The 22,029-nt window shown below is 38.7% G+C and overlaps 1 protein-coding gene across 1 annotated transcript; it reads right to left on the reverse strand.

Annotated features, from left to right (window-relative positions):
* Nucleotides 1–1,461: 1,461 nt before the first annotated feature.
* nfkbiaa (nuclear factor of kappa light polypeptide gene enhancer in B-cells inhibitor, alpha a) lies at nt 1,462–3,916 on the reverse strand. The gene is made up of 6 exons (XM_067383443.1): nt 3,635–3,916; nt 2,828–2,933; nt 2,529–2,736; nt 2,348–2,436; nt 1,976–2,233; nt 1,462–1,861 (listed from the first exon to the last, which is right to left on the reverse strand). Exons 1-6 carry the CDS (start codon nt 3,874–3,876, stop codon nt 1,829–1,831), a joined length of 936 nt encoding a protein of 311 aa, XP_067239544.1. The 5' UTR covers nt 3,877–3,916; the 3' UTR covers nt 1,462–1,828.
* Nucleotides 3,917–22,029: the final 18,113 nt, after the last annotated feature.

Here is a 22,029-nt window from a genome sequence, read left to right on the forward strand (position 1 = left end):
TCCCACAGTAAATCTGGTCCACAAATACATGCTTGGAAAAAACATTAATCCTGGTTTGTTAATTTCTACACATACTAATATATTTTTAACATTTAAAGTCATATAAATTATAAACAGAAATTAACAATAGTTGATGTATTATGAACAAACATGAATTAACAATGAACAATGAATATATTTATAAATTAGCATTTAACCTATAAACTGTTGTTCATTTTTAGTTAAAGTTAAAAATGCATTTTTATATATATATTTAAATTTCGGATTCTCAACTGTGACAAATCCAGCTTTGCATCACATAAATAAATTTTACATTTTATATATATATATATATATATATATATACTATATATTTACTAAAACATTCTTGCTGAATAAAAGTAAAAAGAAAAAATACTAGATAGTTTCTGTTTTAAATAATTGCTGTTCTTGTGTAACTTTTTATTTATCAAAGAATCCTGAAAAAAAAATATTACAGGTTATGAAAAATATTAAGTAACACAAATGTTTCCAACATTAATAATAAATCATCATATTAGATTGATTTCTGAAGGATCATGTGACACAGAAGACTGGAGTAATGATGCTGAAATTTCAGGTTTGTATCATAGAAATAAATTCTATTTTAAAGTGTATTAAAATAGAAAAGTATTATTTTAAATTGTAATAATATTTCACAATATTACTGTTTTTTTTTTTTTTTTCTGTATTTTTAATAAAATAAATACAGGTTTGATGAGCATAAGAGACTTCTTTCAAAAACATTTTCCAAACTTTTGTCTGGTAGTATATGTGAAAAAAAAAAATAATAATAATAATATATATGCATACAACACTGTCACATGGTAAATTCCAATTATATATCATTGGAATTTACCATGTGACATTGTTGTGGATGATCATGACGTATGTCACATTGAAATCTTTCCGAATAGCTTTAATAGCTCCTGTCCTACTCATTGTCAGGAGAACAAAGCAATGGAATTTCCCTAAAATTCAAAATCCCTGGCTCATCCGTCTCCAGAAACATGATTAATTCCTTAATAAAAAAGAGAGCTATGACTCTGAATTAGGTGGCCATCTGAACAATCCATAAATTACACGGATTCATTGTGTTTATGATTCTGAACCTCACACACCTTTAGTGGTCAGGTGTTCAATCATGTGGGGAACTTCACACTAAGCATGAGTCAGTTAAACGTGACTCCATTTCAGCAGACCCAAGGAATTGTATTCAAACTATAAGTGACGCATCTACGTGACTCATGTGTTCCAGAAAGGAAATGATAGCACTTACAGTACACATCGAGGGCTTTTTTTTCTGAACTACCACTATGTGCTGGAATTCCACCACTACAGGGGTTTACATGTTCTTTCACAAGTTTCACAACTCGAGAAAATTTCCACGCCTTCTGAAATCACTCCAGCACATTCATCGCAAGAAATACCCCAACTCAGAACTCATTTCTTTCTTTTTAATGTAAAAAATATTTTCACAGTGCAATATATAGACTATAAACATTATTGACAAGTGTTTCATTTGAGTTATTTACAAATATAAAAATAGATCTCTATAGATTCACAAAATATACATATTTTCCCAAGTCTTTGGCTTCAACAATATTGGTAAAGTTTTTGGTCCGGTTCTTTCCATGTTTAACAGCACCACCGCTATCATGTCCCCGAGGGGGGCAGCTCTTTTCCACGTTGTGGAGTCCCGTCGAGGGATTGGCGTCCCGGGTCAGGGTACACCCCGGCACAGACCTTGAGACAGCACCTGCAGCCTTTGCTGCTTTGGATTATGGGCAATGTTGTCCTGATAGCCAGACTATCTCCCACAGAACTGGATGTCGTCATACATCTATTAAAAAAAAAAAGATACATATATAGATATAAATAACAGAACTTATAAAATGACTTTCCCGCAATTTCCGAAATGCATACTAACAATAGGCTGGAATGCAAGAAAACTTACACATTCATCATCAGACGAACTCTCCTCGTCGCTCTCCTCCGACTCGCTCTCTGGCATCGCCCTGAGCTCTTGGGCCGTCCGGTTGAAAAGCTGCCTCTGGATCTCGCTGTTCTGTCGGCCGAAGGTCAGGTGGTACGGCGTGTATCCACCATAGGTAAGACTGTTGACATCAGCTCCCAAAGCAATGAGCAAGTGCACCAGTTCCAGGTTCTGCAGGTCTACAGCCAAATGGAGCGACGTCCGGCCACTGCATTGCTCCTGAACGCGATAAACACCATGGTCAGTTCTCTTTACAAGTCATTTATGAAGCTGGAGAGTATTCTAAACTCATTCACTGAAGAAAAATTGGTGTACAAACGGCCAGTAACGTACCTTTGCGTTTACATCTGCCCCGAGCTGGACCAGACTCTCCACCATTGAGAGGTAGTTGTGAATGGCTGCTATGTGGAGACATGTATGTCCTGTGATAAAAACGAAGTATAATACTTTAAAAACTGTACTTTAAAGCCACTGGCTCACTATTGTGACTTGGTCATGAGGGACTTTGACTTACCGCTGTAGTTTGGGAAGGTGAGAATGGAGCGCAGATGCTGAGTCTGAATCTGAGTGAGTACTGAGAAGCAAGCTAGCGACCCTCTTTTGCAGGCGATGTGGAGGGCCGTGTTTCCGCTTTGATCGACCAGCCGGGGATCACAGCCGGCCTTTAGCAGCCTGTCCACCATGTGTGGCTGTTCTGTGATGACTGCGAGGTGCAGTGCAGTCTGAGGATGGTAATTGGACGTTGATTAGTTTATTAGTTAATTTTTTTGGTGCATTGTTCAAGTGAGTATTTCTTCGTGGAGGTTCAATTACCTGTCTTTGGTTGTTCTGTCTGTTCAAGAATGGGTCATTCTGACACTGTTTGATGATCTGGATGGCATAATCTTCCGCCTCGTGAATGATGGCAAGGTGAAGATACCTGGAAAATAATGTGGGAGGGTTTTTTTTAGAAAATATTTTAAGAACACTCTCAGAGGATGTGGTTTAGCAGACACACAGTACGAGCAGGCGGCCGTTTCGCAAGAATGGAGTTTTTAAGGTTATTTCCAACCAGTGTGGCTCCACACATCTGATACATTATCTGCGCTTGGCCGCGCGCCAGGGACTTTCCTGCCTGCGCACTTTGTTTCTCAAGCTCCTCCCACTTTGGGCGCTGCTCCAAAACGATATTTGTTTACTTCCGCACTTTAGCGATATCTCGTGAGTTAAAACTATTTGCATAAAACTTCTCTAAGCAAATTTCAAAAAGTGAATTAGAATATTTTTTTTTACTGCATACAATTATAACTGCAGAATCAAAATTGCTCAGTTGGTCCCAACAGGTTTTTTTTTATTATTATTTATTTATTTATATATATATATATATATATATATATATATATATATATATATATATATGTATGTATATATATTTTTTTTTTTATCAAGCTGAGGGAAAAATAAATGCATTTTGTTTTTAATTTAACTTTTTCAAATAATTTTGACCCTCCAAACTCTGAAGTAAATGTTGGTGAATTGTCGCCTATAGTTGCATTAACTTTAAATGAAACAATTTCTGCAAGTTCTTGCTCGCACTGCATTATTATTAGTAGTATTAGTATTAGTATAAGTTAAACTTACGTGTCTCCATCCTCAGTGACTTCTTGTGTCCAAGGTTCACACATCCCCTTTGGATTTGCACTTGGGTTTGGCAAAGTCAAACTCTCCATTTCCTCCACAATTTTCATATACTCGTCCTCCTTTAGCGAATCCACGCCGCTATCGACGCGATCCTCGCAGTGTTGCACTTTCCTGTTTTTCGTATCCATTTCATCAACATTACAATCCATATAGTTCATTATGGCAGCTCTGTGTACATCCATGTCGCGACGCTCGCAGTCAGCAGTGAAGTGTGCTGAAAGGGCGGCGCGACGCCCTTTTATAGGCTAGCTTTACATCGGGGGATTTCCATCTGTAACATCTAAAAAAAAAGGGGAACTCGTGGCGGGCTTTTATTTAGAGAATTTCCCTCAAGATGACTCCGCGAAGTAAGAATGAAAATCTGTATTTTCCTATTACACATTCAAATCTACCTGGTACTCAGTAAGCCAAACTCAAGGGTAAAATGAATGACAAGAGCGCATGAATGAAAGTCATGAGGAAGGGGACTATTAATAATTCAGGAAATATATATGCAGCTGAAAATAGCACTTGATATCCACATTATTTTTGTTTGTTTGTTTTTGTATATATGAAGGCCAATAGTGACCCTAAAAACTACTTATGTATCAAATTTTAAAAACAATAATATAACATGAATATAATGTAATATAACACCTTACATTTTTTTTTTATATATATATATATATATAGAGAGAGAGAGAGAGAGAGAGTCTTCGTCTGATATATATAATATATTATATTATATATACATATATATATATATATATATATATTTATAAACAATTTTTGTGATATGTGATAAACTGTGATCTATATATATATATATATATATATATATATATATATATATTTTTTTTTTTTTTTTTTTTTTTTTTTGCAAAAACATATTTATACATATTTATGTTATATTATGTTATATTATTATAACAAAAATATTATATATCAAGCAAAGTTCTTCCAAAAAAATAATTATATACATATGTTTTTTGCAAAATGCTTTATATTATATATAATATAATATAAGGTGTTATATTTAATATTAGTTATATTTACATTATATTATATTTGTTATATTACGGTTTTATAATTTGTTACATAAGTAATTTTTGGGGTCAATATAGGCATACGTATATACAAAAACACTATGTATATAAAGGGAGCAAGAAGAGTCTTCGTCTGATATGTCCCGTCTAGTTGTAGCCAATATGCTATGCTATATATAGGTATATATATATATATATATATATATATATATATATAAGGTAATTAGGTAATTATCAAATTTAACATAGCACAATTCGACTTACTGTGGAACAAATAATAGATTAATAAGACCAAAGATTGCTCATTTAATGTACTCAAATTTAATTATGTCTCATGTTTAACCACTACAGAACTGTTGTGTGTATATATATATATATATATATATATTTTTTTTTTTTTTTTTTTTTTTTTTTGCAAAAAGTCTTCTTGAAAGGTGTTCTCTGTCTCTTTCTCTCTCTATATATATATATTTGGACACTTTCTGTTTAAAAAAATATGTTAGTGGAGCATGTGGTTAATGCTATGAACTGTGGTTACTCTGCTAGAACGCATGTGGGAACTTACAAGGGGAACTGACTTTATTATATATCCACCAAAATTCACCTTGACACAAATTCTGTCTGAGAAGCATTCTTGGACTTTTTTTGATCAGATGTAAGGCGTCTAGTACAGATCAAGGCAGGCCTGGTTCCTCAAATGTATTGCAAAAATGGTTCAGACATGTGTATTAAAATTCTGAGAAAAACAAACAAACAACAAAAAAACTCTGTTTGCTTGCAGATGTAACTTGCTTACATATTTCATATCTATTGTACTGGCATTCAAACATTATATCTCTATATCTCCTTAAAATGCAAAGTTCTTAATAGTAAAATTTACAGTGTCATTGTTACATATATTGTACATGCAGTTAATAACTATAAATTATGCATAATTACTAAACCAAACCAAACCCTAATCCTATAGTAAGTACATGCAGTATTACTCAGTAATTAAATGTATAATTACACTGTAACAAAGACACAGATGTGTAACCGGTTCTATTAAATTCTGAAACCATTTCAGAATCAATAAATATATGAATGTGAAGCAGTTAAGAAGGGCTCAGTCAGTTTAAAGTAACTGAAGTAAAACATCCCACATGGAAGGCCCCTGAATGTTCCACATGATTCAGGTTTGGGGGGTCCACGATATTCCCCTGCACTTTTTTTTTTTTTTTTTTTTCCGGGGCTCCCCCTTCAAATTTTCTAGCGGCCACCATCTTATTTCATGTCTTTTTAGTATTTTCCATTACAACATTGCTGTAGTGTCCCTTAAAGCAGAAATATCATGTAATAAATCACCTACTGAAATGTATTTACCCTCATTCACATGATTAAAAATATGCATTTGTCTTCTGTATGACCTGTAGTATCAGTCTGGTTTCATATCCACCTCTTCAAACAGAGCAAGACAGGTGGACAAAAATGAATATGGAAAGTCCAGGTAAATAAAGCTTCACCTATTGTGATACTGTAGAACTTTTCTTCACTGGAAACTACTGAAGCTCTGTTTGCATAAAGGAGGAGCCGTAACAATAGCAACCGTTTCTACCAACAACGCTTATGTCACCATGGCGATACTGTGAAATGCGTCAAGATGGATGTCAGTGTCACACCTTGTTGGGTCTCGTTTGCTTTATCATTAAGCAATTGAAATGCATCATTGAAATGATACTCATGAATTCCAAACATTGAGTTCAGTCTGAGTTCAGGGAAAGTAGATTCACCGAAAGTACTAGAACATTCCCTGGATTGTCACACATACAGGTTTGAACTTGAATGCACATAGTGTTCTAATTTGGCTACAGTCCTGGAAGAAGTTTCTGTACTGAATGTACGGTGTGTGTTTGTGTGTGTGTAGAATTATTTACTGCTTCAACATTGGTGTCTTTTCATGCACATGCAGAGGATTTAGTTCCGTTCTGAATGGAGGGAGTTTTGGGAGGTCCGGGTTTGAATTTGTAACCCTGTGTGGGACGACAGTTTGACCCACTATTCTTAGTCTGACAACACTTAAAGATCAGAGCGTGGGCTGTGTTAATCTGGGGTAGACCTGTTCTTAGCCTAAACAGTGAGTCATGATCCAGCTTCTGTTCACGGTGGTATTCGGGGTGTCTCCGAGACTCTGCAAATTACCCAAGTCCACGAATAAACAAAGAGCAAGAATCCTTCAAATGTTTAAGAATACGCATACCAGGAAAACCCTTAAACCACTTGTTCCAGAACCTGTTTTACAAGATCCACCCACGCTTCAAGTTTTACCTCCCCCTAAGTCCAACAAAGTAATCTGTGTTAATGTCGTGTTGCTAATAGTTATGTTACATTATTATTTTTTGTGGAATGTTGCATGTTAAGTTTCTTTTGTGTTGCTCTTTCACAATGTCAGATGATTCAGTTTAGAAGGGCTTGGTTTGGTTTGCATGGATTTAAGTGCTTTTTTTCTGTGTTTTTTTAGCATTTTTAGCAAGTAGTTAGAATACACATGCCAGGGTGGTTTAACAGGGAACCACCCCTATTTCTTCCCACAAGGGGAAGGGAGACTTTTTGTTCGTTGGTGAAAAAATATGAATAAAAATGATTATCGTAACACTTCATTTTAATGTTCTTGTTACATATCTTGCTTGTACACTGCAAAATTTTTCGTTGTAAATTTACAATAAATAATTGGATACATTTTGCATGACTTTCACAGTATGGATTACAGCAATATACTGTGAAATATGCTCACAGCAATTTACTGTAATTTTATATCTGTGATATTACAATGCATTGTTGTAAAAGCACAACTGTATAGTGTAACTTGACAGCTTCAATGACTTTACAAGATTTTACTGTAAAATAAGAGTTAAAACTGTAAAATCCAAGGATACTGTAGTTTTTACAGGTATTCATTGGGATATTACAGGGAAATTTAATTACAACAAGTTACTGTAAAATAATACTGTTAATTATTGTGAAATGCTGTTCATTTCTAACAGTGTACTTTCTGTAGCAATAACAGTAAATTATGCATAATTACACGCAATTAGCCAAGGTGAAAAAAAGTACATTTCTATAATGTACTTAAAGTGCTCTATTTTCGTGCACTAATTTTGTACATAATATAATAAAAATTCTTCTTTAGTACTTCGTAAGATCATCTTAAGAACATCTAAGTGTACTCAACGGTGCTATTTTGAGACAGCATGAAATATGAACTTAAATGTGCTTTTAATAATCTATCTCTGTATTTAAAAAAATTATTTTGATACTTCTTATAAGTACATTTGAACCCATAGTGTACTACAAGTGGTAACTAAATATATTTTTTAAATACAGAGATAGTATGTTAAAAGCACATTTTAGTTCATATTTCATGCTGTCTCAAAATAGCACAGTTGAGTACACTTAGATGTTCTTAAGATATCTTAAGAAGTACTACAGAAGAATTAAGTGCAAAATTAGTGCACGAAAATAGAGCACTTTAAGTAAATTATAGAAATGTACTCTTTTTTTTCACCTGGGAGGGCCAGGTGATATGGCCAAAAAAAAATCAAATCTGTGTTTTTTGTCTGAATAGCAATATGCAAACAATGTTCATATTAAAGGTTATGAAAACAAATATAGTGAATGTAGCCATGTAGTTTATGCTATATATCTGCAAAAAGGGTCAAATCACATTACATTCTAACATTGTAACATTACAATATAAAAATAAAAATAATGTCTTTTAAAGCAGAAGTTAAATTCAATAAACTAAAAATGAAAATATATGAAAACAAAAGCACAGATTATATTAGGCTATTTTGATTACCCCATTACAATAATCACTTTACAGTTACTGCTATCATAAAAAATACACTTACTTGTAGACTTACAACTCTACATATGGCACATTTATTGTTCAGCAACAAATATATTTAGCTAAATGTATATTTTAATATAATTATGGCTCTCCTACACTATAGAGTACCCCAGGGATGACGTGTTTTTGTAGGCAAACCCGGAAGTTAGCGGCGCACGGGTTCCCTCGATCAAAAGCCTATGCATTTTTCCCATAGACTTTTGGAAAATCGCAAAAAATAAGCTCTGTGTTTAACAAAGGGTTATGACACTCACATGTTTTGTCTATCAAGATCATCTTTACAAGTTAACACAACATTTATAGATTTTGAAGCCTAAATAAAGTCGTCAGATATAAAAGCTAACAGTAGGCTATAAACGGACTACAGCACACCATGTCGCAGATCAACGTCACCACCACCAAACGTCCTCAAACTTTATTTAAAAAACAACTTTATTTAAAAACATGCTCGCTGATTATGATCTGTGCTGTCTGAATACTTATCCACTTTTTCATGAGAAATACTGTCCAAATGTGCTGTTTGTCATGATGACGTCTAAAGTCCCCGCCAAAGGAAGTAGTCCCTTTTAGCAAATTGTTAGCAACCGCCGTTTTTAAGTCACAGTGAAGGTCTAAATAAATCACAAGCGGGTTATAACTGGTGTGTTTTATGTCATAGATCAAAACGTGAAAATATTTAGAGGCTTTGTTAACCACAGACCTTATTTCAAGCGATTTAGCAAAAACCCATTTAAAAAACCCATTGGCTTCAGGGCGTTGGAACCGGAAGTCCTAAAATGCTAACTCACTTCCGGGTTTTGCTTACAAAAACACGCCATCCCTGAGGTACTCTATTGTGCGCTGTCTGTTTGGCGTGCATGTGCGCGGCGTCACTCATTCAATGGAGCGTGAAGTTTAGTGGAAATAAACTCGCTTGGATAAGACTTTTCCGTTCCTGACAGCAAAATGGAAATATTTCCATGCCTTTCTAACATGTATGGATTGAGAATATACCTGTGAAATGTGACACATTTTTATAGGCCAAAACCTGGAATTGAGTTAGCATTTTAGCACTTCCAGTTCCATCGTCCCAAAGTCAGTGGGTTTTTTGAAATTGGCTGAAACCAAGGTTTTTGGTTAAATGGCTGAAACAAGGTCCGTGGTGAACACAAAGCTCAAGATACTTTCACGTTTTATTCTATGACATAAAATGCATCAGTATTCCTACCTGTGATTTTTTGAAGCTGTTACATGTCTTGAAAATGACATAACAAAACCCAGTGGCCTTTTCCCCACTTTACGCCTGCTATACATCTACATTTGAGTCAGCAAGACCAAATCTGACCATACAATGTATAAGGCTTCACATTTTACAATTGAATGATTCGAAGGAAAAGAGTATACAGTAAGTGATGTATTGTGGAAAGATCATGAAGAGTGTTTCCACTAACAGGGTCTCTGCAGGGTTCCCTGCAGCCTACACATCTGAGAATTTCTGTAGAAGTCCCTCTGACAATGTTTCTCCACTTTGAATACCATGCAACATAATTAAATAAACTCTACCTGTGATTTTTTGAAGCTGTTACATGTCTTGAAAATGACCGGTTGCTAACAAGTGGCTAAATCAGAAAGACGGTTCACTCCTATTAGTTATAAATGGGAGAAACTGTAAAACGCAATATGACAGAATATGTCCCGTCTTCTAAGTAAAAGAGCCAATCACTGATTGATGAAGTCATTGCTGAAGTCAACTGTAGAGTCACCGGTTCCCATAGAAACCTGAGATTTGCGCTTAGGACTACATTGGCTATTGGCTAATTGGCTCGTCAAGCCTGAAAAAGAAGCTTTTTTAAACACTATTTGAGCATAAGAAACAACATTTATGGGACAGTTCATGTCAGATTTTGTTGCTGATTTGTGAGCAGTTTTTGAGATTTCAGGATTCCCCCATTCAAATAGATAGACTTGGTCTTGGATGCCCGAATTAGCTGCCCAGAGGCATTGCAAATATGGCCGCTGAGTGAACAGACTTTCCTTGAAAGGGACTTTGTCGGACTACAGAAACTATCGACGAAATTAAAGGTGCCCTAGATTGTTTTTTTACAAGATGTAATATAAGTCCTAGGTGTCCCCTGAATGTGTCTGTGAAGTTTCAGCTCAAAATATACCCCATAGATTTTTTTTTATTCATTTTTTTAACTGCCTATTTTGGGGCATCATTAACTATGCACTGATTTTTTCAGGGTGGCCCCTTTAAGAGATGCGCTTCCTCTGCCACACCAGCTCTCGTCTATATACATCGCATAAACACAGTTCACACAGCTAATATAACCCTCAAATGGATCTTTACAAGATGTTCATTTATTTATGGTTACGTTTGATTCTGTGTTAGTTTGAGGCTATGCTCTGTGGCTAACTGGCTAAAGCTAACATTACACACTGTTGGAGAGATTTATAAAGAATGAAGTTGTGTTTATGCATTATACAGATTGCAAGTGTTTAAAAATGAAAATAGCGACGGCTCTTGTCTCCGTGAATACAGTAAGAAACGATGGTAACTTTAACCACATTTAACAGTACATTAGCAACATGCTAATGAAACATTTAGAATGACAATTTACAAATATCACTAAAAATATCATGTTATCATGGATCATGTTAGTTATTATTGCTCCATCTGCCATTTTTCGCTGTTGTTCTTGCTTGCTTACCTTGTCTGTGCACAGATCCAGCCGTTAATACTGCCTTTCCTTGTCTAATGCTCGAACATGGGCTGGCATTATGCAAATATTGGGGTCATACATATTAATGATCCCGACTGTTACATAACAGTCGGTGTTATGTTGAGATCCGAGTGTTTTCCGGAAGTCTTTTAAACAAATGAGATTTACATAAGGAGGAGGAAACAATGGGGTTTGAAACTCAATGTATGTCTTTTCCATGTACTGAACTCTTGTTATTCAACTATGCCGAGGAAAATTGAAATTCTGATTCTAGGGCACCTTTAAACGTCATCACGCCAAACAGGTACAGCCTAGTTATGCTTATAACTGCACTCTTACAAACTATTCAAATTCAAACTTTCAAAGAAAATGTCTTTAGATAAAGGTTGAAAGAGTTGTGGGAAGAGTAGTGTTGATGATGTTGGAATTGCGCGACCGTGGTGTAGTTCGCTTATAGCCTACCTTTAGCATTTTGCTTCTGGTGACTGCATTGTGTTCATCTGTGAAAATTGTCAAGATGGACAAATCGTGCAAATATCACAGAACTCATTTTTTGTGATAATCCAAAAGCCTATGGGAAAATTCTGTTGGGTTTTTGTTGGGGGAACCAGCGTGATGCTAACTGCCAATTGGCCTACAAAGTGACTTAGTTCCACCACTCTATTAGCATAAACACAGCCCTGAGTGAGAAGCACAGAGTCCGTCATTTTTTGTATCCTCGCTGTATCAGCTGGAGTTTTACAATGTCTGCGACAAAGATGCATTACAAATGTGTTTTGGGATGTACCAATGCACATAAGAGTCTCAATAGTCTCCCACCATCACTGAGGACATCGTGGTTGAATTAAATTTTTGAAGGAAATGTCCATGAGATGCATACGTTTGCACCAATCATTTTATGCCGGACTGCTTCACAAATGAGGGTCTGTTCAACGCTGGATTTTCAAAAAGGTTGATCCTGAAACATGGGTCATTTGCAACACTTCATGCTCAAACGTCATATCCAGAACTGATGCTGCCCTCATGTGCTGTCGGAATTATCGTAAACAAGAGTTTCCTAGTTAAAAATTGCACCTGAATGCCCTTTCTGACATTTTTGGTGTGTGAGATTGTCCTGTTTTGATGTTGCCGGTATGGCAGAGCATGAGTATTTGAAACTTCACCCTCTTCTGGAAAGGGGGCCTGGAGCAACAGCTTATTTACATTTAAAGGGATACAAACACAAAAACTGTATTTTTGCTCACACCCAAAAAATTGCAATTTTAACATGATATATTAGTAAATTATCTGTGGGGTATTTTGAGCTTAAATTTCACATACACACTCTGGGAACACTTTAGTGAGACTTATTATAAACACCTTAAAATAAAGTGTAACTATTATTATTAATACTTATTATTATTATTATTATATGCACATTAAGATTTAAAATTTGAATTTGAAAATGTAAATCAGTTTAATTCTTTGTCGACTTTGTTTAAATGTTTCAAAATCCTAAAACTTTCTGTTTACCTTTTCAATATTAATTTTTTTTGACACTGTATATTCTTTTTCTATTCTACTGACAGTTCAAGGAAATTCATCATTCTTTCCTAATGGACAGTATAGTTTCCTGTAAATAGTCTGATGAAGCAAAATTGACTAAACTGACATTCATGACGCCACAAGTTCTGATCTACTCACTGTTATTCTCTGTACAGCATAGCATGACATAACAAAACCCAGTGGCCTTTTCCCCACTTTACGCCTGCTATACATCTACATTTGAGTCAGCAAGACCAAATCTGACCATACAATGTAAAAGGCTTCACATTTGTCAATTGTTAGAATGATTCGAAGGAAAAGAGTATACAGTAAGTGATGTATTGTGGAAAGATCATGAAGAGTGTTTCCACTAACAGGGTCTCTGCAGGGTTCCCTGCAGCCTACACATCTGAGAATTTCTGTAGAAGTCCCTCTGACAATGTTTCTCCACTTTGAATACCATGCAACATAATCAAATAAACTCTACCTGTGATTTTTTGAAGCTGTTACATGTCTTGAAAATGACCGGTTGCTAACAAGTGCAAAAAGGATGCTTGACATCATATCATCACCTTGGAATTATAAGGTTCTAATGAATTTTTTGTAAAAATTGAGTTATTCACATTTTTTTATTCTGTCACAACTTATTTACATTATGTGATTTTTTTAAAGTTGTGTATATTTTGGGACTTTTTATTTAGAAAACAAAAAGTCGAATGAAATGCAAAAAGCTCAATATCTCAAAACTGCTCAGAATGCAGACAGAACCTTATAATTCCAAGGTGGTGATATATTATAGTAATACTACAATTTACATAAAACCATATACAGTACAAATAAAAACATTTGTAACACTTTGGTAACACTTTTTAAGGTCCAATTCTCTAGTTGCTTATTAGTATTAGGATATTGGCTGTTTATTAGTACTTATAAAGTACATATTAATGCCTTTTTCTGCATGACCTTATTCTACATCTCTTAATACCTACCTAAACTTAACAATCACCTTAATAACAATTAATAAGCATAGTTTATTGAGGCAAAAGTCGTAGCTGATAGTTAGTTGATCGTGAGAATTGGACCCTAAACTAAAGTGTGACCCAATTTTTAAATAATACAATATAATGTTTTATGTAGCCTGTATGGGTTACAAATGCTCAAATTTTTGCAAGGTTATAATGTCATAATATACATTCGGAATTTTATTTCAATCTTTATATAGGCTACACACTTACATAACATCAGAACAGAAATACATATTTAAATTTGTGTTTTATTTTGTGCAAAAAATTCATGAATTATAAATGATTATCTATCTTTAATGTGTTATACTACTATTCCTAAATCATATACTGTCACATCAATAACCAGTGTTTGAGTAACGCATTATTACAAGTAATGTGAGTTACGTAATCAGATTACTTTTTCAAGTAAAGTAACTCATTACGTTTAACAAAATATCTGAGTTACTTTTTTAAATAAGAAACGCAAGTTAAAATTTGATGTTTATCTGCTTACCCCCAGGGCATCCAAGATGTAGATGACTTTTTTTCTTCAGTCGAACGCAAATTATGATTTTTAACTGCAACCGCTGCCGTCTGTCATTCAAATAATAGCATTGGGAACTTGAACAATAAGAGTCGAAAAAACTTCCATAGACAAATCCAAATTAAACCCTGCGGCTCGTGACGACACATTGATGTCCTAAGACACGAAACGATCGGTTTGTGTGAGAAACCAAACAGTATTTATATAATTTTTTACCTCTAATACACCACTATGTCCAACTTCGTTCAACTTCCGGTTAGTGAGGTCTGATCGCGCTCTGACAACGGAAGTGATGTCTCGCGCTCATTGAAGTATATGGGCGAGACATCACTTCCGTCATCACAACGCGTTTTTTTCACTAACAGGAAGCTGAACGAAGTTGGAAATAGTGGTGTATTAGAGGTAAAAAAATTATATAAATACTGTTCGGTTTCTCACACAAACCGATCGTTTCGTGTCTTAGGACATCAATGTGCCGTCACGAGCCGCAGGGTTTAATTTGGATTTGTCTAAGCAAGTTTTATTTACTGTTATAGTTGAAGTTCCCATCTACTGCTATTATTTGACTGACAGACGGCAGCGGTTGCAGTTAAAAATCATAATTTGCGTTCGACTGAAGAAAAAAAGTCCTCTACATCTTGGATGCACTGGGGGTAAGCAGATAAACATCAAATTTTCATTTTTGGGTGAACTATCCCTTTAAGGTCTTTGCACACCCTTTAAGGTCTTTTTTTCCCCGTATTCATCATCCTAAAAATTCGTCACACATAGAAACCTTGCACACTGAGTCCGAAGTGTATTAATTAATCTGTTGTGAAAAGATTCTCAAAACAAAAAAAATGGAGCCTTCAAACAGTGAGGATGATTTTGTTGTCCTCTCTTATATCGGGTACACTGCTTCAGGAAGTTTCGGAGCATAATGAATCAGAGTGTTGAATCATGATTCGGATCGCATGTCAAACGGCTGAAATCACGTGACTTTGGCACTCAGAATCTCTGATTCGACACAAAAGATTCATAACGCTCCGAAGCTTCATGAAGCAGTGTTTTGAAATCGGCCATCTCTGTATAAGTCATTATTTTGTTTGTTTTTTTGGCACACAAAAAATATTCTTGTCACTTTATAATAGTAATATTGAACCACTGTACTCACATGAACTGATTTAAATATGTTTTTAGGACATTAATGGATCTTGACAAAAGAAATGTCATTGCTGGTTATGCAGGCCTCACTGAGCCAACAGATTTCAACAAAAATATCTTAATTTGCGTTCCGAAGATTAACAAGTATTTCAGACTCGGTGTGCAAAGACCCTTATGCTGTACACACCACAAGATAACTGGGTTGATTTTGAGCCGATTTCGTGTACTTCCGACAATCCTAGGTAATGTCCTAGGTAAAGTCTTGAGAGATTTTGCAAGATTTCCCATGTTCACAGTCAGGGACTCTAGTTGAAAATCTGTTGAATATCTATGTCACATCACAGCACACCACACACTATAAGAGCAAAACGGTTAAATCTAGGATTTTTTGTCCCCATGTTTGTAGTGTCTCAGATTTTGAAAATCTTATAAGATTTTTAAAATCTTTTAGTGTGTACCCAGCATTACTTTGCTTTCCCATTTATTCTTACTGACCGCTCTCTTGTGTCCATTTTTAAAGAAATAGTGAGTAAGTGCAGAGGCGTTGTGTGTGCTGTGTGAATATGATGGATGCTGTAGTTGAGAGCATTAATTTATTCATCTCAATTCTGCAAAAACAGATTAAGTATTCCTCAAAATGAATAAAAACAGGAAAATGCAAACTCAGAATAGTATGCAAACCTGCAATTAAATGTTAAATACTATAAACAGAGCTGTGTATTAACAGATTACATGTAATCTGGATTATGTAATCAGATTCCAAAAATTAAGTACTTGTAATTAGAGTAAACTACTTTTTAAAATACTCATAATCAGAATACAGTTACTTTTTTATGGATTACATGATTATATATTATTTACACAATGGCAGTAAGTTGTTCACAATTTATTTTTCATTTTTTTCAGTGTTTATAATTTTTTTTATAATAAACCTGCTTATATACGTTCGTGATTCTTCGAGTTTTTCCGGCGGTGGGGGGTGGTGGGGGGGGGGTCATCGTGCACAGAAATCAGCAACAACAACAATATTTGTTTTTGTAATGTTGCTTTTTTCTAAATTGACTTAATTTTAAGTAAATATGTTTTAAAATCATAAGATGTGATTTTGTTTTATTCAGTGTTACTAGCAGCAAACACGAACAGGTACATTAGTGTTCGTATTTTGAAGTATTAACTGTCCATACATTGCATTTTAAAAAGAATCTGTTGCGGCTCTTGTTGGTGAATAGAATATATTTTTTGGACTATATTTCTTTGTATCTGTCAAAATAGTATAAGATTATCATACAATATATGTGACATCAAATGAGGGTTAGCACAAAAGTAATCTAAATGTAATCCAAAAGTAGTCAGATTACATTACCAAACAATGTGTAATCAAAGAGATTATATTACTGATTAAAAATTTTGTCATGTAATTTGTAATCAGTAACTGATTACAATTCATAAGTAATCTACCCAGCTCTGACTATAAATATACTTTTTATGTATTTAATCTCACTTTTATTAACCAATTGTTACGGGTGGCTGGTAGAGAGATGAGGCAGATACGGATTTCCACGATAATAGAGACTTTACTTCAAACAATGGCAATGAACAACAGACAGACACCTTAACAAAACAGAGAACGGACGAGGAGTGAAGGGAGTGAGTGCAATATATGGGGAGTGCTGACAATAGAGTCCAGGTGCAGGTGATGAGTGACGATGAGGAGCTGACGAGGGAAGTGAGTGCAGGTGTGGAGAACAGGAGGATACTGGGAAATGGAGTCCAGGGAAACAAGGGATCTGTAACAGTACCTCCCCCTCCCGGTAGGCGCGTCCTCGCGCCGTAGATGTAACAACCGGGAGGGGGGCGGGCGCCCTGGAGACCTCAAACCGGAGCAGGGGAAGGAGTAAACTGGAGTGGAGGTCTCCAGGGCAGGTCCAAAAACCATGGCGGGTCAGGAGCCGTGGGCAGCCATGGGGGGTCAGGGGTTGAAGGCAGCCATGGCGGGTCAGGAGCCGTGGGCAGCCATGGCGGGTCAGGGGTTGAAGGCAGCCATGGCGGGTCAGGAGCCGAAGGCAGCCATGGCGGGTCAGGTGCAGCGGGCAGCCATGGCGGGTCAGGTGCAGCGGGCAGACATGCAGCGGGCATACATGGCGGGTCAGGTGCAGCGGGCAGCCATGGCGGGTCAGGTGCAGCGGGCAGCCATGGCGGGTCAGGAGCCGAAGCCTTCGAGGCGTTGAGCCCAGGCGTCGCTGAAGGACTGGCGGGTGATGGCGGAACCGAAGGCTCTGCCGACCGAAGCGCAGCCGGGGCTCCAGAAGGCCGCAGTGAAAGCAGAAGGACAGCCAACAAAACGAACACCGGGGGGAGTGAGGAGGCCAACTGAATCCGAGGGACGGAGTGACGGAGCGGAGACGGAGGAGTGAAGTCCAGAGGGGAGGGCAGGCTGATGAATGACCAAGGTGTGAGTGGAGGCAGGATGGAGACTGGTGAAGCTGGAGGACTGATGGGCAACGGTGGAGCAGAGGGAGGTTGGAGCCGGGGTGAAGGTAATCGCCCAGAGGTCCGAGGTGGAGATCTGGGCGAGGGGGCTTGATGTGGAGGTGCAGTATAGACATGACTAGGAGGAGGCGGGAGCGGGCGGCTGGGAGGGAAAACAGTCTTTGGGCTGGAGAGTTCAATCACAGAGACCATACTAGGAGCGGCTGGCTCGGCGGCGGCGGCTGGAGCGGCAGGCTCGGCGGCGGCGGCTGGAGCGGCAGGCTCGGCGGCGGCGGCTGGAGCGGCAGGCTCGGCGGCGGCGGCTGGAGCGGCAGGCTCGGCGGCGGCGGCTGGAGCGGCAGGCTCGGCGGCGGCGGCTGGAGCGGCAGGCTCGGCGGCGGCGGCTGGAGCGGCTGGCTCGGCGGCGGCGGCTGGAGCGGCTGGCTCGGCGGCGGCGGCTGGAGCTGAGGGCTCGGCGGCGGCGGCTGGAGCTGAGGGCTCGTAGGCGGCGGCTGGAGCTGAGGGCTCGTAGGCGGCGGCTGGAGCTGAGGGCTCGTAGGCGGCGGCTGGCGCTGAGGGCTCGTAGGCGGCGGCTGGCGCTGAGGGCTCGTAGGCGTCGGAGACTGGAGAACTTTGCTCGGCGGCGGAGACTGGAGAACTTTGCTCGGCGGCGGAGACTGGAGAACTTTGCTCGGCGGCGGAGACTGGAGAACTTTGCTCGGCGGCGGAGACTGGAGAACTTTGCTCGGCGGCGGAGACTGGAGAACTTTGCTCGGCGGCGGAGACTGGAGAACTTTGCTCGGCGGCGGAGACTGGAGAACTTTGCTCGGCGGCGGAGACTGGAGAACTTTGCTCGGCGGCGGAGACTGGAGAACTTTGCTCGGCGGCGGAGACTGGAGAACTTTGCTCGGCGGCGGAGACTGGAGAACTTTGCTCGGCGGCGGAGACTGGAGAACTTTGCTCGGCGGCGGAGACTGGAGAACTTTGCTCGGCGGCGGAGACTGGAGAACTTTGCTCGGCGGCGGAGACTGGAGAACTTTGCTCGGCGGCGGAGACTGGAGAACTTTGCTCGGCGGCGGAGACTGGAGAACTTTGCTCGGCGGCGGAGACTGGAGAACTTGGCTCGGCGGCGGAGACTGGAGAACTTGGCTCGGAGGAGACTGGAGAACTTGGCTCGGAGGAGACTGGGGTTGAGGGCCATTTCATCCCCTCAAATACAATTAAAATCCCCACAGGCACTGGAGCTGGCTCTGTGGGGACTGGAGCTGGCTCTGGAGATACTGGAGCTGGCTCTGGAGATACTGGAGCTGGCTCTGGAGATACTGGAGCTGGCTCTGGAGATACTGGAGCTGGCTCTGGAGATACTGGAGCTGGCTCTGGAGATACTGGAGCTGGCTCTGGAGATACTGGAGCTGGCTCTGGAGATACTGGAGCTGGCTCTGGAGATACTGGAGCTGGCTCTGGAGATACTGGAGCTGGCTCTGGAGATACTGGAGCGGGCTCTGGAGATACTGGAGCGGGCTCTGGAGATACTGGAGCGGGCTCTGGAGATACTGGAGCGGGCTCTGGAGATACTGGAGCGGGCTCTGGAGATACTGGAGCGGGCTCTGGAGACATTGGGGCCGCTTTCTTCCTCCTCCTCCGCTTACTGGGCCCAGTAGCGGAATATGGGTCCAGCCTGGGGCAGGCAGGGAGTTCGCTGGAGCGGTGTGCGGAGGAAGCCGGAGGTTGACTAACTGGCCCGGCCAACCGTGTTTCTGGATGGACCGGACGACAACACTGATCCTGAACCTCTTTCACTAAGAATTTGGAGCCATTCAACCACAAAATTAAATTGATAGTTTCGCTTAAGGAGAAACAAAAAACAGGTTCATCAAAACGGATAGTGTCGTCATCCAATCCATCCAAAAACAGGGAGATCAACTGAGCGTCGGGCCAGTTAGACAAGTAAGCAAGCTCAACGAACTCCTCCACATACCTCTCCAGCGAACGTCCTACCTGCAGGAGCCCGATAATGCGTTCGCTGGCTGTTAGGGTGAGAGGCGATGGAGGAGCTGGATCCAGGGAGCTGGGGAAAGTCTCCATTTTTTTTTTCGTGGAAAATCCGGTCGGTTTAGGTCCGTTCTTCTGTTACGGGTGGCTGGTAGAGAGATGAGGCAGATACGGATTTCCACGATAATAGAGACTTTACTTCAAACAATGGCAATGAACAACAGACAGACACCTTAACAAAACAGAGAACGGACGAGGAGTGAAGGGAGTGAGTGCAATATATGGGGAGTGCTGACAATAGAGTCCAGGTGCAGGTGATGAGTGACGATGAGGAGCTGACGAGGGAAGTGAGTGCAGGTGTGGAGAACAGGAGGATACTGGGAAATGGAGTCCAGGGAAACAAGGGATCTGTAACACCAATGTCTTTGCTGCTGCTTTTTTAGTTTTTAAGAGAGTACAAAGCAGTTTTGTAATGCATTACTTTTAAAAGTAACTTTCCCCAACACTGTTAATAACAATTTTTCTATAATAATTAGACAATGGCCTGCACTGAACATATTGCTACTGTATATTTCCACTCTTTGGCAATACACTCCAGCAGTTGTTGCGATGTTTTGGCAATTCCTTTGTCAAAAGTGCAGGTGATGTGTTATTATCATTGAGAAATTCTGTTTTTATTTTATATTTTCTGTTTTTGTTTTAATTTTCGTTGAAGTTTTAGTAATTTCGTTGTGGTTTTTTATGGGGTTTTTTATTAATTTTTGTTTCCGTTTTGTTTTAGTTATTTTAGTACACCAAGTTAAACTAAATGAACTTGACAGTTAACTGAAAACAAATTATATTTTATTTAATTTCAGTTCAAATTGATTTTATATTATTAAATATTATTTTATACATTATAATGACACCTATGCAGGTGCCTATTGTAAATATTATTTAATCTGCGTTTCATTCAGTTAAAAAAAAACATCTGTAGTTGGCAAGGTAAAACGTGTACAACTGTGGCTTCTAATATATATTCATTTACACATATATATCCAGGTAATTTTTATCTACACTACAATACATCTCAAGCTGTTTGTCCACCCTCTTCATCTTTTTGGTGACCTGATTCACAGTCAGAGTGATTTGCAGCAACTGCAGAATGATGGGACACTGATGCCGCAGCTGGGAACAATCTCCTCGGAGCTGCAGAAGATGCATTGGCATGATATTAAGATCAGTTCACCAGTCAAGTTCAACACACAAAAGTACATTATAGGATGCTTGATGCAACTGTGCTCACACTAACTCGCTCTGTACACTCTGTACAGTTGAGGAAACCAGTTCGGTCACAGGCTGATCCTTAGGCTGAAGGGAGCAGCATCCGCCTGAGGAGAACAAAAATATATAAACAATCATTTATATACAGCATGATGTATGAGGGGCTTGAAGGACAGCAACTGAATGCTCTACAGTGCTTAGGTCTTACCTGAAATGACATAAACATGAGATCTCTTGATAGTCATCACAAACATGAGAGGGGAGCATGAAGTCCTCCAGTCAGGCTGATGGCTGGAGAGGTGATATTGACTACAGTTTGGTGCAGTGTAAACCTGGACACCAGTGACAACTACTGGGAACAACCAGAATTGCTAATAAATCTTAAAACCAACGCTTCTCAACCAGGGAGCCAGAGGCCACAGGATAACTTATTATACTTAAAGACTGAAATTATTGTATTATTGAAGAACATAGAATCTTGGATCTTCTGGAATCACAAAACGAATCATGGTTATTTAAATTTAAGTCATTAACACTTCTAGTTTCTGTTAATACATTTGTACTTTTTAAAACAAGCAGTGTTTTGACAGCAGAAATAACTAGCCTCAGAGGAAATTTAATAGCCGATTGCTTTTGAATTATTGTACACTGGTGGATCTTGGAGTCAAAATAGCTCTTTACAGGTATTCAAATCAAGTATTATTATCTTTTCAATAAATTCAAATTCAAACTTCACTGTTCCTACCTGAAGATGAAGCACTTTGGATAGACATGTTTGCCTAA

Source organism: Chanodichthys erythropterus, chromosome 4 (genome assembly GCF_024489055.1).
Source record: "Chanodichthys erythropterus isolate Z2021 chromosome 4, ASM2448905v1, whole genome shotgun sequence".
Classification (NCBI taxonomy): domain Eukaryota; kingdom Metazoa; phylum Chordata; class Actinopteri; order Cypriniformes; family Xenocyprididae; genus Chanodichthys; species Chanodichthys erythropterus.